Genomic DNA, 13,027 nt, shown 5'->3' with positions numbered 1-13,027 from the left:
CTCACCCCCCCTCCCATCCTCCTCCACCCCAGGTCACACCCCCCACGCTGCTGCCATCGGTAGGGACCAGAGTGAACGCTGCTGCCATCAGTAGGGACCAGAGTGAATGCTGCTGCCATCAGTAGGGACCAGAGTGAACGCTGCTGCCATCGGTAGGGACCAGAGTGAACGCTGCTGCCATCAGTAGGGACCAGAGTGAACGCTGCTGTCGTTGGTAGGGACCAGAGTGAACGCTGCTGCCATCAGTAGGGACCAGAGTGAACGTGTAGCTGAGTCAGAGTCCAAGCTCTGTGTAAGGTGGTTGAGGTAGTCCCTTCTGTGCAGGGGTAGAGGAGGGGAAGCCAGAATCTGCCCCCCCTCCCCCCCAACCCCAGATACCTTCATGTTATAACTCCCTTAACTCCTGACAGCCCTCTCCAGCCTTGGAGAGAGGGGCCCCCCCAAATCCAAGTAACTGCATCTTGTGTCCACACCAACCCTTGATGTGCCCCCACCCATGGAGCCAGGACACCCCCAGACCCAGGAGACCCCATTTGATATCCCCTTTATCCCTTGGCATGCCCTCACCCATGGAGCCAGGACACCCCCAGACCCAGGAGACCCCATTTGATATCCCCTTTAACCCTTGGCATGCCCCCACCCATGGAGCCAGGACACCCCCAGACCCAGGAGACCCCATTTGATATCCCCTTTAACCCTTGGCATGCCCTCACCCATGGAGCCAGGACACCCCCAGACCCAGGAGACCCCATTTGATATCCCCTTTAACCCTTGGCATGCCCCCACCCATGAAGCCAGGACGCCCCCAGACCCAGGAGACCCCATTTGATATCCCCTTTATCCCTTGGCATGCCCCCACCCATGGAGCCAGGACACCCCCAGACCCAGGAGACCCCATTTTTTACCCCCTCCAGCCCTTGACACCCCTTCACCCATGACTTCGCTGCCCATAACCGCCCTGATCCTGGGGGGTTACCCAGCCCTGGCAGCCACAACCGTGGGCACTCCACTGCTATCCCCATTCCTGGGCACTACAGGGGGGGTGACAACCAGGGTGTAGTAGGTGCCAGGCTGAGGCAAGAAGCCCAGGCCACGGAGTGCCCGTTGTGAGGGGATGTTGCTGGGCAGCACCCCAGTGTAGATGGGATAGCCACGGGCATGCAGCTCTTTGCCCAGTGCACCCAGTGTCAAGCCACACAGACCACGCCCACGCCAAGCTGGCACCGTGTAGCCATGGGTCAGGCAGCCCAGGGGGTCCAGGATGCTCCAGGAGACTGGGAGCCCACGAGGCCCCAGCAGGCAGGCACTGGGCAGTGCCCTGACCAGTCCCAGGAGGTACTGCTGGCTGCGAGTGTTGCCCCCAGTACTCCAAGTGGCGTTGAGCAGTGGGATGTGGGACGGGGACACGGGGGCCAGGTGAAGCCCTGCTGGCATCCTGAAATGGGGCAGAGTGGAGGGGTGCAGTGGGGAGACTGGTGGGGATGGCATGGGGGAGACGCTGCACCCTGGGATGGGCTTGGGAATCCACTGTGCCACCCAAGGGGTTTGCTCAGGGCCCCCCATGCCACCCAGGGATGTGCACAGGGACAATTGTGCCACTTAGGGATGTGAACAGGGACCCTTGTGCCACCCAGGGATGTGCTCAGAGATCCATGTGCCACCCAGGGATGTGTACAGGGACAATTGTGACACCTAGGGATGTGTACAGGGACCCTTGTGCCACCCAGGGATGTGAACAGGGACCCTCGTGCCACCCAGGGATGTGTACAGGGACAATTGTGACACCTAGGGATGTGTACAGGGACCCTTGTGCCACCCAGGGACGTGATCAGAGATCCATGTGCCACCCAGGGATGTGTACAGGGACCCTTGTGCCACCCAGGGATGTGCTCAGAGATCCATGTGCCACCCAGGGATGTGTACAGGGACCCTCGTGCCACCCAGGGATGTGAACAGGGACCCTCGTGCCACCCAGGGACGTGATCAGAGATCCATGTGCCACCCAGGGATGTGCTCAGAGACCCCCATCCCACCCTGGCAGAGGTGCTTAGGGACCTCTCTCTGTCACCCAGGGATGTTCTCAGGGACCCCTGTGCCACCCAGGGATGTGTACAGGGACAATTGTGACACCTAGGGATGTGTACAGGGACCCTTGTGCCACCCAGGGATGTGCTCAGAGATCCATGTGCCACGCAGGGATGTGTACAGGGACCCTTGTGCCACCCAGGGACGTGATCAGAGATCCATGTGCCACCCAGGGATGTGTACAGGGACCCTTGTGCCACCCAGGGATGTGAACAGGGACCCTTGTGCCACCCAGGGATGTACTCAGAGACCCCCATCCCACCCTGGCAGAGGTGCTTAGGGACCTCTCTCTGTCACCCAGGGATGTTCTCAGGGACCCCTGTGCCACCCAGGGATGTGCTTAGGGACCATTCTGCCACCCTGGAAGTGACTGGGACCCGAGTGCCACCCGAGGGTGTAACTGGGACACCTGTGCCAACCAGGAATGTGCTTGGGGACCCCCATGCCACCCAGGGATGTCCTCGGGGACCCCTGTGCCATTCAGGGATGTGACTGGCACCCCCTGTCCCACCGTGTCCCAGGTGCCCCCACACTCACTGTACTCTGGGCTGGGGGGGCTGGGGGCTCAGCAGTGCCTGGTACTTGTGAGTCTCCAGTTGCAGCCCCTTGGCATCAGTCACCTCCCTCACGGCCTCATACACCCCGTCCTGCATCCCTGTGGCACCATCCTCAGTCTGGGCAGGGGCACAGAGGACAGGAAAGGGGTCCCCAGTCCTCCCCCCAAGCCCGTGCCAGGCTCACCATGTATCTGGAACGCCCGTGTCCAGTCCACCACCTCGGTGCCCCCCAGCAGTGCCCGCCAGGCTCCCTCATCCTGGTAGAACACGGTCAGCTGGTTGGCATAGAAGTCCCTGGGGTCCTTGTTGTCCTGGGAGGGGAAGACAGAAGGCTGAGTGCAGCTGCCCCACACCTTAGCCCCACGGGGTGTGGGGTGTTGCCAGGGGGTGTGGGGCACCCAAAGTGGCACCTCTGGGCGCAGGCGGGTCAGGACGACGCCGAAGTGGGGCCAGCTGTCCACCAGCACCTCGTAGGAGGCAGGGTTCCCCCGGGCCACCGTCATCACCGTCCCCAGCACCTGCAGGACACGGTCAGTGCCTGGGGGGGAGGCACAACGGCGAGTGGGGGGTGATGGGCGACGGGGTCATGATGGGTGTGTGTGTGTGTGTCCCCGACATGGTGCCCAGCCGTGCCCTGGGTGCTGCCAACCTCCAACGGTGTGAGGCCGTTGTGTAGGGACCGCTCTGGGGTCCCTGTCACCACTAGGGTGGGACAGAGGGGTCTGGAGGGTCCCTTCCATCGAAGGGGGGTGGGGTGGGGGTGGGGAAGCGGGACAGAGGGTCCCCAGGGTTCCTGTCCCAGGTGAGGCAGGGGAGAGGCGACAGGGGGTTGCTAGAGTCCATCCCACCACTCGGGTAGGGGAGAGGTAGCAGAGGGGTCTCCAGGCTCCCTGTCCCCGGCAGCCCTGGGTAAGGAGGGCACAGGGAAGCCTGCAGACCCGGTCCCCAGCACGGTGGGGAGGAAAGAGACAAGAGTCCCCAGGTTCCCTGTCACTGGCGAGGCAGGGGAAAGTGGGCAGAGGGGTCCTCGGGGTCTCCAGGGTCCCTAGGGCCATCAGGGCAGGGGAGAAGGGGTCCCTGGGGTGCCTGTCACCGGCAGGGCAGCAGGTATGCTCCTCCGAAGGGTCTCCTCCAGACGCTGCAGCTGGGCTGGGCACCTCAGGATCAGCATGGTCACCGTGGGGCGGGGGGTGACAGCGAGGGTCCGCGGCTGCTGGGTGCTGGCGGCTGCGGGGCAGGGTGACACGGCTGAGCACCCGGCCCCCTGGGCTGGCCTCATGCCCGGTGCCCAGCGGGATGGACCCTGCCCGCTGCGCCCACGTGGAGCCACCCCCTGGGCAGGGGACACTTGCTGGTCCGTGACGGCTGGCGGCGGCCCCGGGGACCTGCCCAGAGTCATCATCTGCCCCACAGGGCCAAGGACCTGCCGGTGTCACCGCCGGCCCACCGGGCACCGGACACCCAGCCCACGGCCCGCCGGCACCCACAGCCCCGGCACCGCTGCAGGGTGAGTGCCGGAGGGGCTGGGGACGAGGCTGGGGACAGCGCCAGGGGTGGGGACGGGGACAAAGTCCCCAGCAGGGGGTCGCGTCCCGCTGTTACGGTGAGGTGTCTCGGCAGGACCATGCTGATCCTGACCTGCTCCACCCAGCTGCTGCGCCTGGAGGGGATCCTGAGGAAGAGCCTGCCCTCCAGCCTGCCGGTGATGGGACCCCCACTGCCCCCCTGCCCTGTGCCATCATGGGCACTTCCTGGCACCCCTGCCCTCCAGCCTGCCGGTGATGGGACCCCCACTGCCCCGTGCCATCATGGGCACCTCCTGGCACCCCTGCCCTGTGCCATCATGGGCACCTTGCTGGCACCCCTGCCCTCCACCCTGCCGGTGATGGGAACCCCACTGCCCCCCTGCCCTGTGCCATCATGGGCACTTCCTGGCACCCCTGCCCTCCACCCTGCCGGTGATGGGACCCCCACTGCCCCCCTGCCCCGTGCCATCATGGGCACCCCCTGGCACCCCTGCCCTGTGCCATCATGGGCACCTCCTGGCACCCCGGCCCTCCACCCTGCCGGTGATGGGAACCCCGCTGCCTACCCTGCCCTGTGCCATCATGGGCACCTCCTGGCACCCCTGCCCTCCACCCTGCCGGTGATGGGAACCCCACTGCCCTGTGCCATGATGGGGATGGGACCCCCATGCTGTGCCATGGACCCCACTGCCACCTGTGCCCTGTGCCATCATGGGCACCTTGCTGGCACTCCTGCCCCATGCCACGATGGGGACTCCAATGTTACCCTTATCTCCTGCCCTCCAGTGATAGCAACACCATTATGACCTCCCCACCCTCCCCCCACTAGGGACAGGTCACCCTGTGCCCCCCCAGTCTACCACCACCTCCTTGGGAGTCCCAAGTCCAGGACTCATGGGTGTCACTCAATCCCAGGGCTGGCTCCAACCCACCAATCCCAGCCCAGCTGGACTTTGACCCAGCCAATCATGGCCCAGATTTGTTCCCAGCCAACCAATCGCCTTCTAGACCCCTAAAAGTCAGCCAATCCCCTTTTAGACCCCTAAATGTTAGCCAATCCCCTTCCAGACATACACAAAGTAGCCAATCCCTTTCTAGACCCCTTAAAGGCAGCCAATCCCCTTCCAGATGCACACAAGACAGCCAATCCCCTTCTAGACCCCTAAAAGTCATCCAGTCCTCCTCCAGACCCCTAAAAACCAGCCCCCTAGGCCCCCTAAATCCCTCCCACATTCCCCCCCCCCAGCTCTGACCCTTCCCCCGCAGGTCTATGGGGCCGTGATGAACATCAACCGGGGCAACCCGGGCAACTACGAGGTGGTGGTGGACTCCTGGCCAGAGTTTGGTGCTGTGCTGGCACGGTGCAGAGCAGAGGTGGCTGGTGGGGACGTGGGGTGGGCTTCATGGGTTGGGCTGGGGGCAGAGTGGCTGGAAACTGCCTGGTGGGAAAGGACCTGGGAGGGTTGGTGACAGCAGCTGGAGATGAGCCAGGGGGTGCCCAGCTGGCCAAGGAGGCCACCAGCAGCCTGGCCTGGAGCAGCAAGAGTGTGGCCAGCAGGACCTCAAATCCTGGGTCCAAGAAGGACACAGAGGCTGGAGCAGGTCCAGAGCAGGGCAACCAAGCTGGGGAAGGGTCTGGAGAGCAGGGCTGGGGAGGAGCAGCTGAGGGAGCTGGGGGTGTTGAGCCTGGAGCAGAGGAGGCTGAGGGGAGAGCTTCTGGCTCTCTGCAGCTCCCTGCAAGGAGGCTGCAGCCAGGTGGGAGTTGGGCTCTTGTGCCAAGGACAAGAGGGAATGTCCTCAAGTTGCCCCAGGGGAGGTTTAGGTTGGCCTTGAGGAACAATTTCTTGCCCTTGAGGGTTGTCAAGCCCTGTCCCAGGCAGCCCAGGGCAGTGCTGGAGTCCCCATCCCTGGAGGGGCTTCTGAGCTGCGGAGCCGTGGTGCTGAGGGCCGTGGCTTGGTGGTGCCTTGGCAGTGCTGGGTGAAGGGTTGGGCTCCATGATCTTGAAGGTCTCTTCCAGCCCAGACAAGTCCACGAGCCCGTGGGTGTCCCACAGGTCCCAGCAGATGACTGCTACTGGAACACCCACGCAGCCTTCTACCAGGACGTGGGAGCCTACCGGGCCCTGCTGGAGACCCCTGGCTGCCTGCGCTGGGACACCGCCTTCCACATCATCGGTGCCACAGCGGCTGGGGAGCACTGGGGGGCACCGTGGGCAGGGACAGGCCATGCTGTGGGTGGGAATCTGGGGTGCTGGGAGCGTGGGACGCTGGGGGGAACCATTGGTGATACGAGGGAGGAAGGAACTGGGGGCACTGGGTGGTACTGGTGGAAGAAATTAGGTTGCTGGTGGCACTGGGGGAGCACTGTGGGTAGAGACCTGACTGTTGTCACTGGGGAGTATTGGGACTGGACTTGGGGGCACTGGGAGAATGGATGAGGGTAGGAGGGACACTGGGGACCACTGGGGAGCATTGTGGTTGGGAATTGGGGGTGTTGGGATATACTGGGTGCAGGAATTGGGGTGCTGAGGACACTGGGGGCAGGGATAAGGTAAGTGGGGGCACTGGAGAGCATCGTGGTTGGGAATTGGGGGTGCCAGGGGACGCTGACGGCAGGAATTGGGTTATTTGGCACACTGGTGGCAGGGATCGTGGTGCTGGGAGGCAGAGGGGGAAGGAATTGGGGTGCCAAGGGATGCTGGGGACAGAGATTGAGCTGCTAGTGTTGTGGAGAGCTGCTGGGCACACTGGAGAAGGCACAGCCAACATGCTGGGTACAGGGGGCAAAAATAGTGGTGCTGGGGGATCACTGACACCCCCCACCCCCCCGACTCCGCTGTCCCCAGGGCTGCAGGACGAGTTGGCCAAGGTGTCTCAGGCCATGGCAGGGAGCAGAGGCGTTGAGCTGGAGGTCTCTGAGTACTACTGCTACCAGCACCTCGACCCCAGGACCATGCCCGAGCCCCGGTGAGCCCCCTTGTCCCCCATCACCCCTACCCCGGCGCTGCCGCCGGCAGCCCCCCAGCGACGCTGTGCCCCTCCCCCGGCAGGCTGGAGAGCGGGGTGCAGGTGACCTCGCTGAGCCCACTCCACGTGGACCTCCTCAACAAGACCTGGCCCTACGGGGGCAACGCCCGCAGCCGCGCCTACCTGGCCGACCTCCTGGAGAGGTTCCCCCACGTCTGCCTGCAGGACGCCGCCGGACAGCCTCTGTGCTGGAACCTGACCGACCAGTTCGGCGCCGGCACCCACGGCTACACCCTGCCCAGCCACCGCCGGCGCGGCCTGATGCGGGCGGCGCTGACCTTCTCCGCTCGGCGGGCGCAGAACAGAGGCTTCCCCTCCTACGGCCACACGGCCACCACCAACGTGGCCATGCAGAAGGTGCAGCAGGAGCTGGGCCACCACCGCTTGCCGGGGCTCTGTCGGTTCATCCTGCACAACCCCGGCCTGGCCTGTAAATGAGAGAGAATGCAGCTCGATAATAAACGATAACGAATAAATACATGATCGATCATGGATAAGGAATAATGAGTAGGACATGAGAAATAAGACAGAATAAATAAGACAGAATAAATAAGACAGAAGAAATAAGACAGAAGTAATAATAAATAAGATAAAAAGAAAGAAGAAGAAGAAAGAAGAAAGAAGAAGGAAGAAGAAAGAAGAAAGAAGAAGAAAGAAGAAGAAATAAGAAAGAAGAACAAAGGAGAAAGAAGAAAGAAGAAAGAAGAAAGACAAAATAAGACCTCATAAGAAATATGAAATAGTGTGGCCAGCAGGAGCAGGGAGGTCATTCTGCCCTGTGCTCAGCACTGGTTAGGCCACACCGTGAGTGCTGTGTCCAGTTCTGGGCTCCTCAGTTCAAGAAGGACATTGAGACACTTGAAGGTGTCCAGAGAAGGGCAATGAGGCTGGGGAGGGGCCTTGAGCACAGCCCTGTGAGGAGAGGCTGAAGGAGCTGGGGTTGCTTAGCCTGCAGAAGAAGAGGCTCAGGGGAGACCTTGCTCTCTCCAACTCTCTGAAGGGAGGTGGGGATTGGTCTTCTCCCAGGCAGGCAAGCAGCACCAGAACAAGAGGACACAGTCTCAAGCTGTGCCAGGGGGAGGTTTAGGCTGGAGGTGAGCAGAAAGTTCTTCTCACAAAGAGTAATTGGCCATGGGAATGTGCTGCCCAGGGAGGTGGTGGAGTCCCCATCCCTGGAGGTGTTCAGGCAAGGCTTGGCTGTGGCCCTTGGAGCCATGGGTTAGCTGTCAGGAGGTGCTGGGTGTTGGGTAACAGGTTGGACTTGATGATCTCTGAGGTCTTTTCCAGCCTGGTTGATTCTGTGATGCTCTGATAATGCTGGGCCACAAGTGTCAGCATCACTCAACGTCCCTCCTTTCAAAACATAACCAACAGAACCCCCCACCCCCCCTTCCAAACCCAACAACCCCCATCCCAGAGAAACCCCAAACAATCAAAACTGGGGGTGGGGAGTGTCTTGGGTGGCTGCTCCGGGGTGGTGGCATCTGCTGGGCACCAGCTGTTAGAGCTGTGACATGGCGTGGTGTGGCGGTGGCACTGCTGCCGAGGGACACAGTTCTGGCCCCTGGGGAGTCACCTCGGCCCTCTGCAGCTATTTTTGCCCCCTCCCCCAGGGAGGGTCGAAAAGCCTCAGGCAAATCTGGGCTGCTGGCACCTGCTGTGTTGTCCCCACCCGGAGCTGGGGGGTGGGGGCAGGGAGGCAGAGAGCCTGTGGCTCACTGGCTGTGCTCCCCGGGAGGGGCAGGCAGAGCGCTGCGTGGGGCAGAGGGTGACGGCGTGAGTCTGCTGGGGGTCGTGGGGACAGCTGGGGGGTGAGGGGTGAGGGGGAGAGTTGGGGGGGTGACGGTGCCTGGGGTGACGGTGCCTGCTCTGGGGGTGACAGTGGCTGGGGGTAACACAGCCAGCTGGGAGAGGTGATGGGGACTGCTCTGGGGGTGACACAGCCAGCTGGGAGGGGTGATGGGGACTGCTCTGGGGGTGACAGTGGCTGGGGGTGACACAGCCAGCTGGGAGGGGTGATGGGGACTGCTGTGGGGGTGACACAGCCAGCTGGGAGGGGTGATGTGGACTGCTCTGGGGGTGACAGTGGCTGGGGGTAACACAGCCAGCTGGGAGGGGTGATGGGGACTGCTCTGGGGGTGACAGTGGCTGGGGGTAACACAGCCAGCTGGGAGGGGTGATGGGAATTGCTCTGGGGGTGACACAGCCAGCTGGGAGGGGTGATGGGGACTGCTCTGGGGGTGACACGGCCAGCTGGGAGGGGTGATGGGGACTGCTGTGAGGGTGACAGGGATGGCTGAAGGGGTGATGGGGACTGCTGTGGGGGTGACACGGCCAGCTGGGAGGGGTGATGGGGACTGCTGTGAGGGTGACAGGGATGGCTGAAGGGGTGATGGGGACTGCTGTGGGGGTGACACGGCCAGCTGGGAGGGGTGATGGGGACTGCTGTGGGGGTGACAGAGACGGCTGAAGGGGTGATGGGGACTGCTCTGGGGGTGACAGAGATGGCTGAAGGGGTGACTGTGCGGGGTGACGGGGACTGCTGTGGGGCGACAGAGATGGCTGAAGGGGTGACTGTGCGGGGTGACGGGGACTGCTGTGGGGTGACAGGCCGTGGGGCGGAGGGGACAGCTGGGGGGTGACAGTGAATGGGGAGGCGCCGGGGACGGTCGGGCAGGGGACAGCGCCCTAGGGGTGACTCCCGCGGCGGCGAGGGGGAGGTGACAGTGGCCGCCCCCCGCCGCGCCCAGCCCCGCCGCTTCCGCCCGGGCAGCGACAGGGGCGGAGCGAGATCCCCGCTGCACGGTGCCCGCTGCCCGCTTCCCGGTTCGCAGTTGCCGGTGCCGCTATGGAGAAGCCTCGCCGCATCACCGACTCCTTCCCCCGCCGACGGCGACCGGGGCGACCCCCGGGCAAGGTCAAGGGCAAGGCGAAGGTGAAAGGCAAGCTCAAGTTCGCGGGCGAGGGCCGCCCCAAGCCCTGCCCCCCGCCACCCACCGACGACCCCCCGACAGCGCCGGGCGCCCCCGAGCAGACCCTGCTGGAGATGCTGCGGCACTTTGACCTCTCCTGGGAGTACGGACCCTGCACTGGTGAGACCCCCGCACCGCTCCCCCTCGCCCCCCAACCCTCCCAGGTCCCACTGAGCCCCCAGGCGTGGCGGTGACCGTGCTGCCCCCCCGCAGGTATCACCCGCCTGCAGCGCTGGGAGCGGGCGCAGGCGCTGGGGCTGAACCCCCCCGGCCCGGTGCGCGATGCCCTCCTGGAGCACCCTGACGACCCTGCTGTCACCTACAGGTGGGTGTCACCCCCCCTCCTTCAGCCTTGCCCACACCCCGAGTGCCTCCCCCCCACCCCCTCCCGGGTATCCTCCCAGCCCAGGGTACCCCCACTTTGGGCTGTCCTCTCCCCCTTGCCCTGTGCCACCCATAACCAAGGCAGGGGGGCACAAGGGCGCCCACTGACCTCCACTCTCCTCCCCATTGTGCCCCACAGCCTCTGGCACGAGTATGAGCTCTGAGCTGCTGCATCCCATCGAAGAGAGAGGATTTGGGGGGGGGGTCTGTGCCCCACAACCCCCTGCCCCCCAGGCCTGGCCACAGCTGTGCCATAACCCCCTGGGCAGGGGGCACCAGACAGATTAAAGGGTGGCATGAAGTGAAGGAGGGGGGGCTGCTGTGTGCTGTCTGTGGGTGGGCACCCAGGGGCTGCTGTGTGCTGTCTGTGGGTGGGCACCCAGGGGCTGCTGTGTGCTGTCTGTGGGTGGGCACCCAGGGGCTGCTGTGTGCTGTCTGTGGGTGGGCACCCAGGGGCTGAGGGGGGGTGGTGAAGCCCCAGTGTGGGGCAGGGTCTGTAAACCACCCCCCTGCAAAACAACCAAACAAAACCAAGCAGCTTGTGCAGTCACAGCCAGTTCAGTGCCATCCCTGGAGGGCACCAAGGGAGTTGATGCCACCCCATGGTGCCCCAAATGGGTGGGGAGTGCAGTGGGGAGGTGGGGAAGAGGGACAGGAGGAGCTGCCACCCCCCACACCAAGTGGCATGAGGGCATCCAGCTCCCAGGCAGGGGGCAAGTGGTGGCACCTCCCCAGGGTGGCACCTGGGCCAGGGGATGCCCAGGGTAGATGGGGACATATGTGGAGGGAAGTGGGGTGCCCCCACCCCAGTTCTCACCAGTAGCACAGGCGGAGGTGGCCAGCAGTGAAGGAATTGGGGGTGTTGGGGGGTGGAGAAGGCACAGTGCCCACCCTGTGCCTGCTGTACCCCATCCCATGCCAACTGGGAGGACTGGTCAGGTGGGAGAGCAATGAGGTGCCTAAGCTGGGGTGTGTGCCCCCACAAGTGAGCCCTGGCTGTGGTGTGGGACAGGAGAGGAGTGGCAGAAAGGGGGCACAAGAAGGGACAGGGGATGCCCCCCAGCAAGCTGCCAGGCTTCCCAGTAATGCCAGTGGGACAGGCCAGGCTGGGGAGGGAGGTGGATGTGGTGCTGGTACCTGAGAGGGCAATGCTGATGGTTCTTCCTTCATCCTCCTCACCTGGAGAAGCCCCCAGAGAAGCCATGCTGGCAGCTGATGCCTGTCCAGGCGCCCCCAGAGCAGGCAGTGCCACCTGCCCACACCCTGGCATGACACAAGGGAAAGGAGAGGGGTGGTGGTGGCCAACAGGGCTGGACAGCTGTGGACAAAGATGTCCCCAGGCTGGCAGGGGAGCTGTGAGGTGCCAGGGGAGCTGCAGTGCTGGGGGGGACTGAGAGGGTCACCTCTGGATGCCAGGCCTCCTGCCTGTGCCTGGCTTCCACAGAGCCCCAGCTGGGATTTCTCCTCCATGCCTGCAGGGAGCAGGGAAGTGGGATGATTTTGATGCCCTCCTGTGCCACCCTGCTGCCACCAACACATCCCAAAGCTCAGGGGAAGGAGAAAAGGGGGGGGGTGGATGTTGGCAAAGCCACTCCTTCCTAGGGAATGGCAAATCCATGGAATTTGGGTAGGGCTGAGGCAAAACTGGGATCCACAGAGGGAAAAATCATCAGGAGTAGGCTGTGGGTGGGGAGGAGGAGAAGGTGGAAAGGAAGCAGAGTCTAGAAATGGGGGTGAGGGGTGGGGAATGAGGTAGAAAACCAGCTGAAGGTGGGGGGGACCTGCTGAGAGGAGGGGTGCAGATGGTGGTGAGTTGTGGTGCTGGTGACATGGACCCCACCAGGGCCATCAGCCATGGCCCCTTCAAGCCATCAGGACCTTTCCCACCTGGGACTCTGGGAAGAGAAAGAGCCATGGTTCAGCAGCAGTCCTGTGGGATTCCAGGGATGAAGAGCCACCATGAGCTGCTTTGCTGCCTGTGGAGCTGTGCAATTATCAGTTAGGATTAATAAGGATGTGCTTGTTGATTAATGAGGATACTGATGGCTTCATTTATTAGCTCCTTATCAATAAAATGAATCACTTCTATCCCGAGCCTGCAATCAAGTGGTGGAGAGGTGGACCTGGCAGTAACCCAGGCTGCAGCCCCAGGTGGGGGCAGGGGGGGACAGGGTGGGTTTGTGTGGGATCAGATCTTGTTCCTCTGAGAAGTGGAACATCTTCCATGTGGAAGGACATCATGTGCCTGCCAGGAGCAGCATGGGGGCATTTGGGGGGGGTGTGGACCCCCAAGAGCACCCAACAGCGAGTGGCACAAAATGGGAGGCCAAGCCCTGGGCTTGTGCTGAGGAGGACCAAGTTTCCAGGTGGTGGCAGAAGGTTGAGAGATGGCAACCCCCCCCCCCCAAAGAGCAGCCAAAAGCACGTGGGTGGTGGTCAGGAAGATCTCCCAGGACAAGAAGGAACAGGGTGTGTC

At 63.2% G+C, this 13,027-nt stretch overlaps 3 protein-coding genes across 4 annotated transcripts; 2 read left to right on the top strand and 1 right to left on the bottom strand.

The window, feature by feature from the left end:
- Positions 1–8: 8 nt before the first annotated feature.
- On the bottom strand, positions 9–3,912 carry LOC137445958 (glycine N-acyltransferase-like protein 3). Its single transcript, XM_068148157.1, has 5 exons — positions 3,736–3,912; positions 3,053–3,160; positions 2,827–2,953; positions 2,623–2,740; positions 9–1,435 (listed from the first exon to the last, which is right to left on the bottom strand). Exons 1-5 carry the CDS (start codon positions 3,811–3,813, stop codon positions 973–975), a joined length of 894 nt encoding a protein of 297 aa, XP_068004258.1. The 5' UTR covers positions 3,814–3,912; the 3' UTR covers positions 9–972.
- A 92-nt stretch (positions 3,913–4,004) lies between these two features.
- On the top strand, positions 4,005–7,675 carry GLYATL3 (glycine-N-acyltransferase like 3). Its single transcript, XM_068148158.1, has 6 exons — positions 4,005–4,149; positions 4,263–4,344; positions 5,435–5,542; positions 6,223–6,343; positions 7,015–7,135; positions 7,219–7,675. The coding sequence occupies exons 2-6, from the start codon at positions 4,267–4,269 to the stop codon at positions 7,631–7,633; spliced, it is 843 nt and encodes a 280-aa protein (XP_068004259.1). The 5' UTR covers positions 4,005–4,149; positions 4,263–4,266; the 3' UTR covers positions 7,634–7,675.
- A 1,261-nt stretch (positions 7,676–8,936) lies between these two features.
- On the top strand, positions 8,937–11,101 carry POLD4 (DNA polymerase delta 4, accessory subunit). Of its 2 annotated transcripts, XM_068148155.1 has the most exons (4): positions 8,937–8,971; positions 10,030–10,287; positions 10,381–10,492; positions 10,691–11,101. In XM_068148155.1, the coding sequence occupies exons 2-4, from the start codon at positions 10,044–10,046 to the stop codon at positions 10,713–10,715; spliced, it is 381 nt and encodes a 126-aa protein (XP_068004256.1). In that variant the 5' UTR covers positions 8,937–8,971; positions 10,030–10,043; the 3' UTR covers positions 10,716–11,101. The 2 variants fall into 2 exon arrangements, with proteins under 2 accessions (XP_068004256.1, XP_068004257.1); XM_068148156.1 differs by lacking the exon at positions 8,937–8,971 and having other exon boundaries at positions 9,952–10,287.
- The last annotated feature ends 1,926 nt before the right edge of the window (positions 11,102–13,027 follow it).

The sequence above is a fragment of the Melanerpes formicivorus genome, unplaced genomic scaffold (assembly GCF_026170545.1).
Source record: "Melanerpes formicivorus ecotype bairdi unplaced genomic scaffold, bMelFor1.0.p_v2 SCAF_16, whole genome shotgun sequence".
Lineage (NCBI taxonomy): Eukaryota > Metazoa > Chordata > Aves > Piciformes > Picidae > Melanerpes > Melanerpes formicivorus.
Note: the sequence above shows the minus strand (reverse complement) of the source record. Positions and strands in the feature narration are given on the sequence as shown.

What these genes read in the sequence shown, in the direction of transcription:
- LOC137445958 (XM_068148157.1), bottom strand. Translation starts at nt 3,813, where the DNA reads ATGCTGATCCTGAGGTGCCCAGCCCAGCTGCAGCGTCTGGAGGAGACC. An exon ending in TGACCCGCCTGCGCCCAGAG is followed by an intron (nt 2,954 to 3,052) that starts GTGCCACTTTGG and finishes TTCCCCTCCCAG; the next exon opens with GACAACAAGGACCCCAGGGA. An exon ending in ACGGGCGTTCCAGATACATG is followed by an intron (nt 2,741 to 2,826) that starts GTGAGCCTGGCA and finishes ATGGTGCCACAG; the next exon opens with GGATGCAGGACGGGGTGTAT.
- GLYATL3 (XM_068148158.1), top strand. Translation starts at nt 4,267, where the DNA reads ATGCTGATCCTGACCTGCTCCACCCAGCTGCTGCGCCTGGAGGGGATC. An exon ending in TGGCACGGTGCAGAGCAGAG is followed by an intron (nt 5,543 to 6,222) that starts GTGGCTGGTGGG and finishes GGTGTCCCACAG; the next exon opens with GTCCCAGCAGATGACTGCTA. An exon ending in CACCGCCTTCCACATCATCG is followed by an intron (nt 6,344 to 7,014) that starts GTGCCACAGCGG and finishes CGCTGTCCCCAG; the next exon opens with GGCTGCAGGACGAGTTGGCC.
- POLD4 (XM_068148155.1), top strand. Translation starts at nt 10,044, where the DNA reads ATGGAGAAGCCTCGCCGCATCACCGACTCCTTCCCCCGCCGACGGCGA. An exon ending in GGAGTACGGACCCTGCACTG is followed by an intron (nt 10,288 to 10,380) that starts GTGAGACCCCCG and finishes GCCCCCCCGCAG; the next exon opens with GTATCACCCGCCTGCAGCGC. An exon ending in GACCCTGCTGTCACCTACAG is followed by an intron (nt 10,493 to 10,690) that starts GTGGGTGTCACC and finishes TGTGCCCCACAG; the next exon opens with CCTCTGGCACGAGTATGAGC.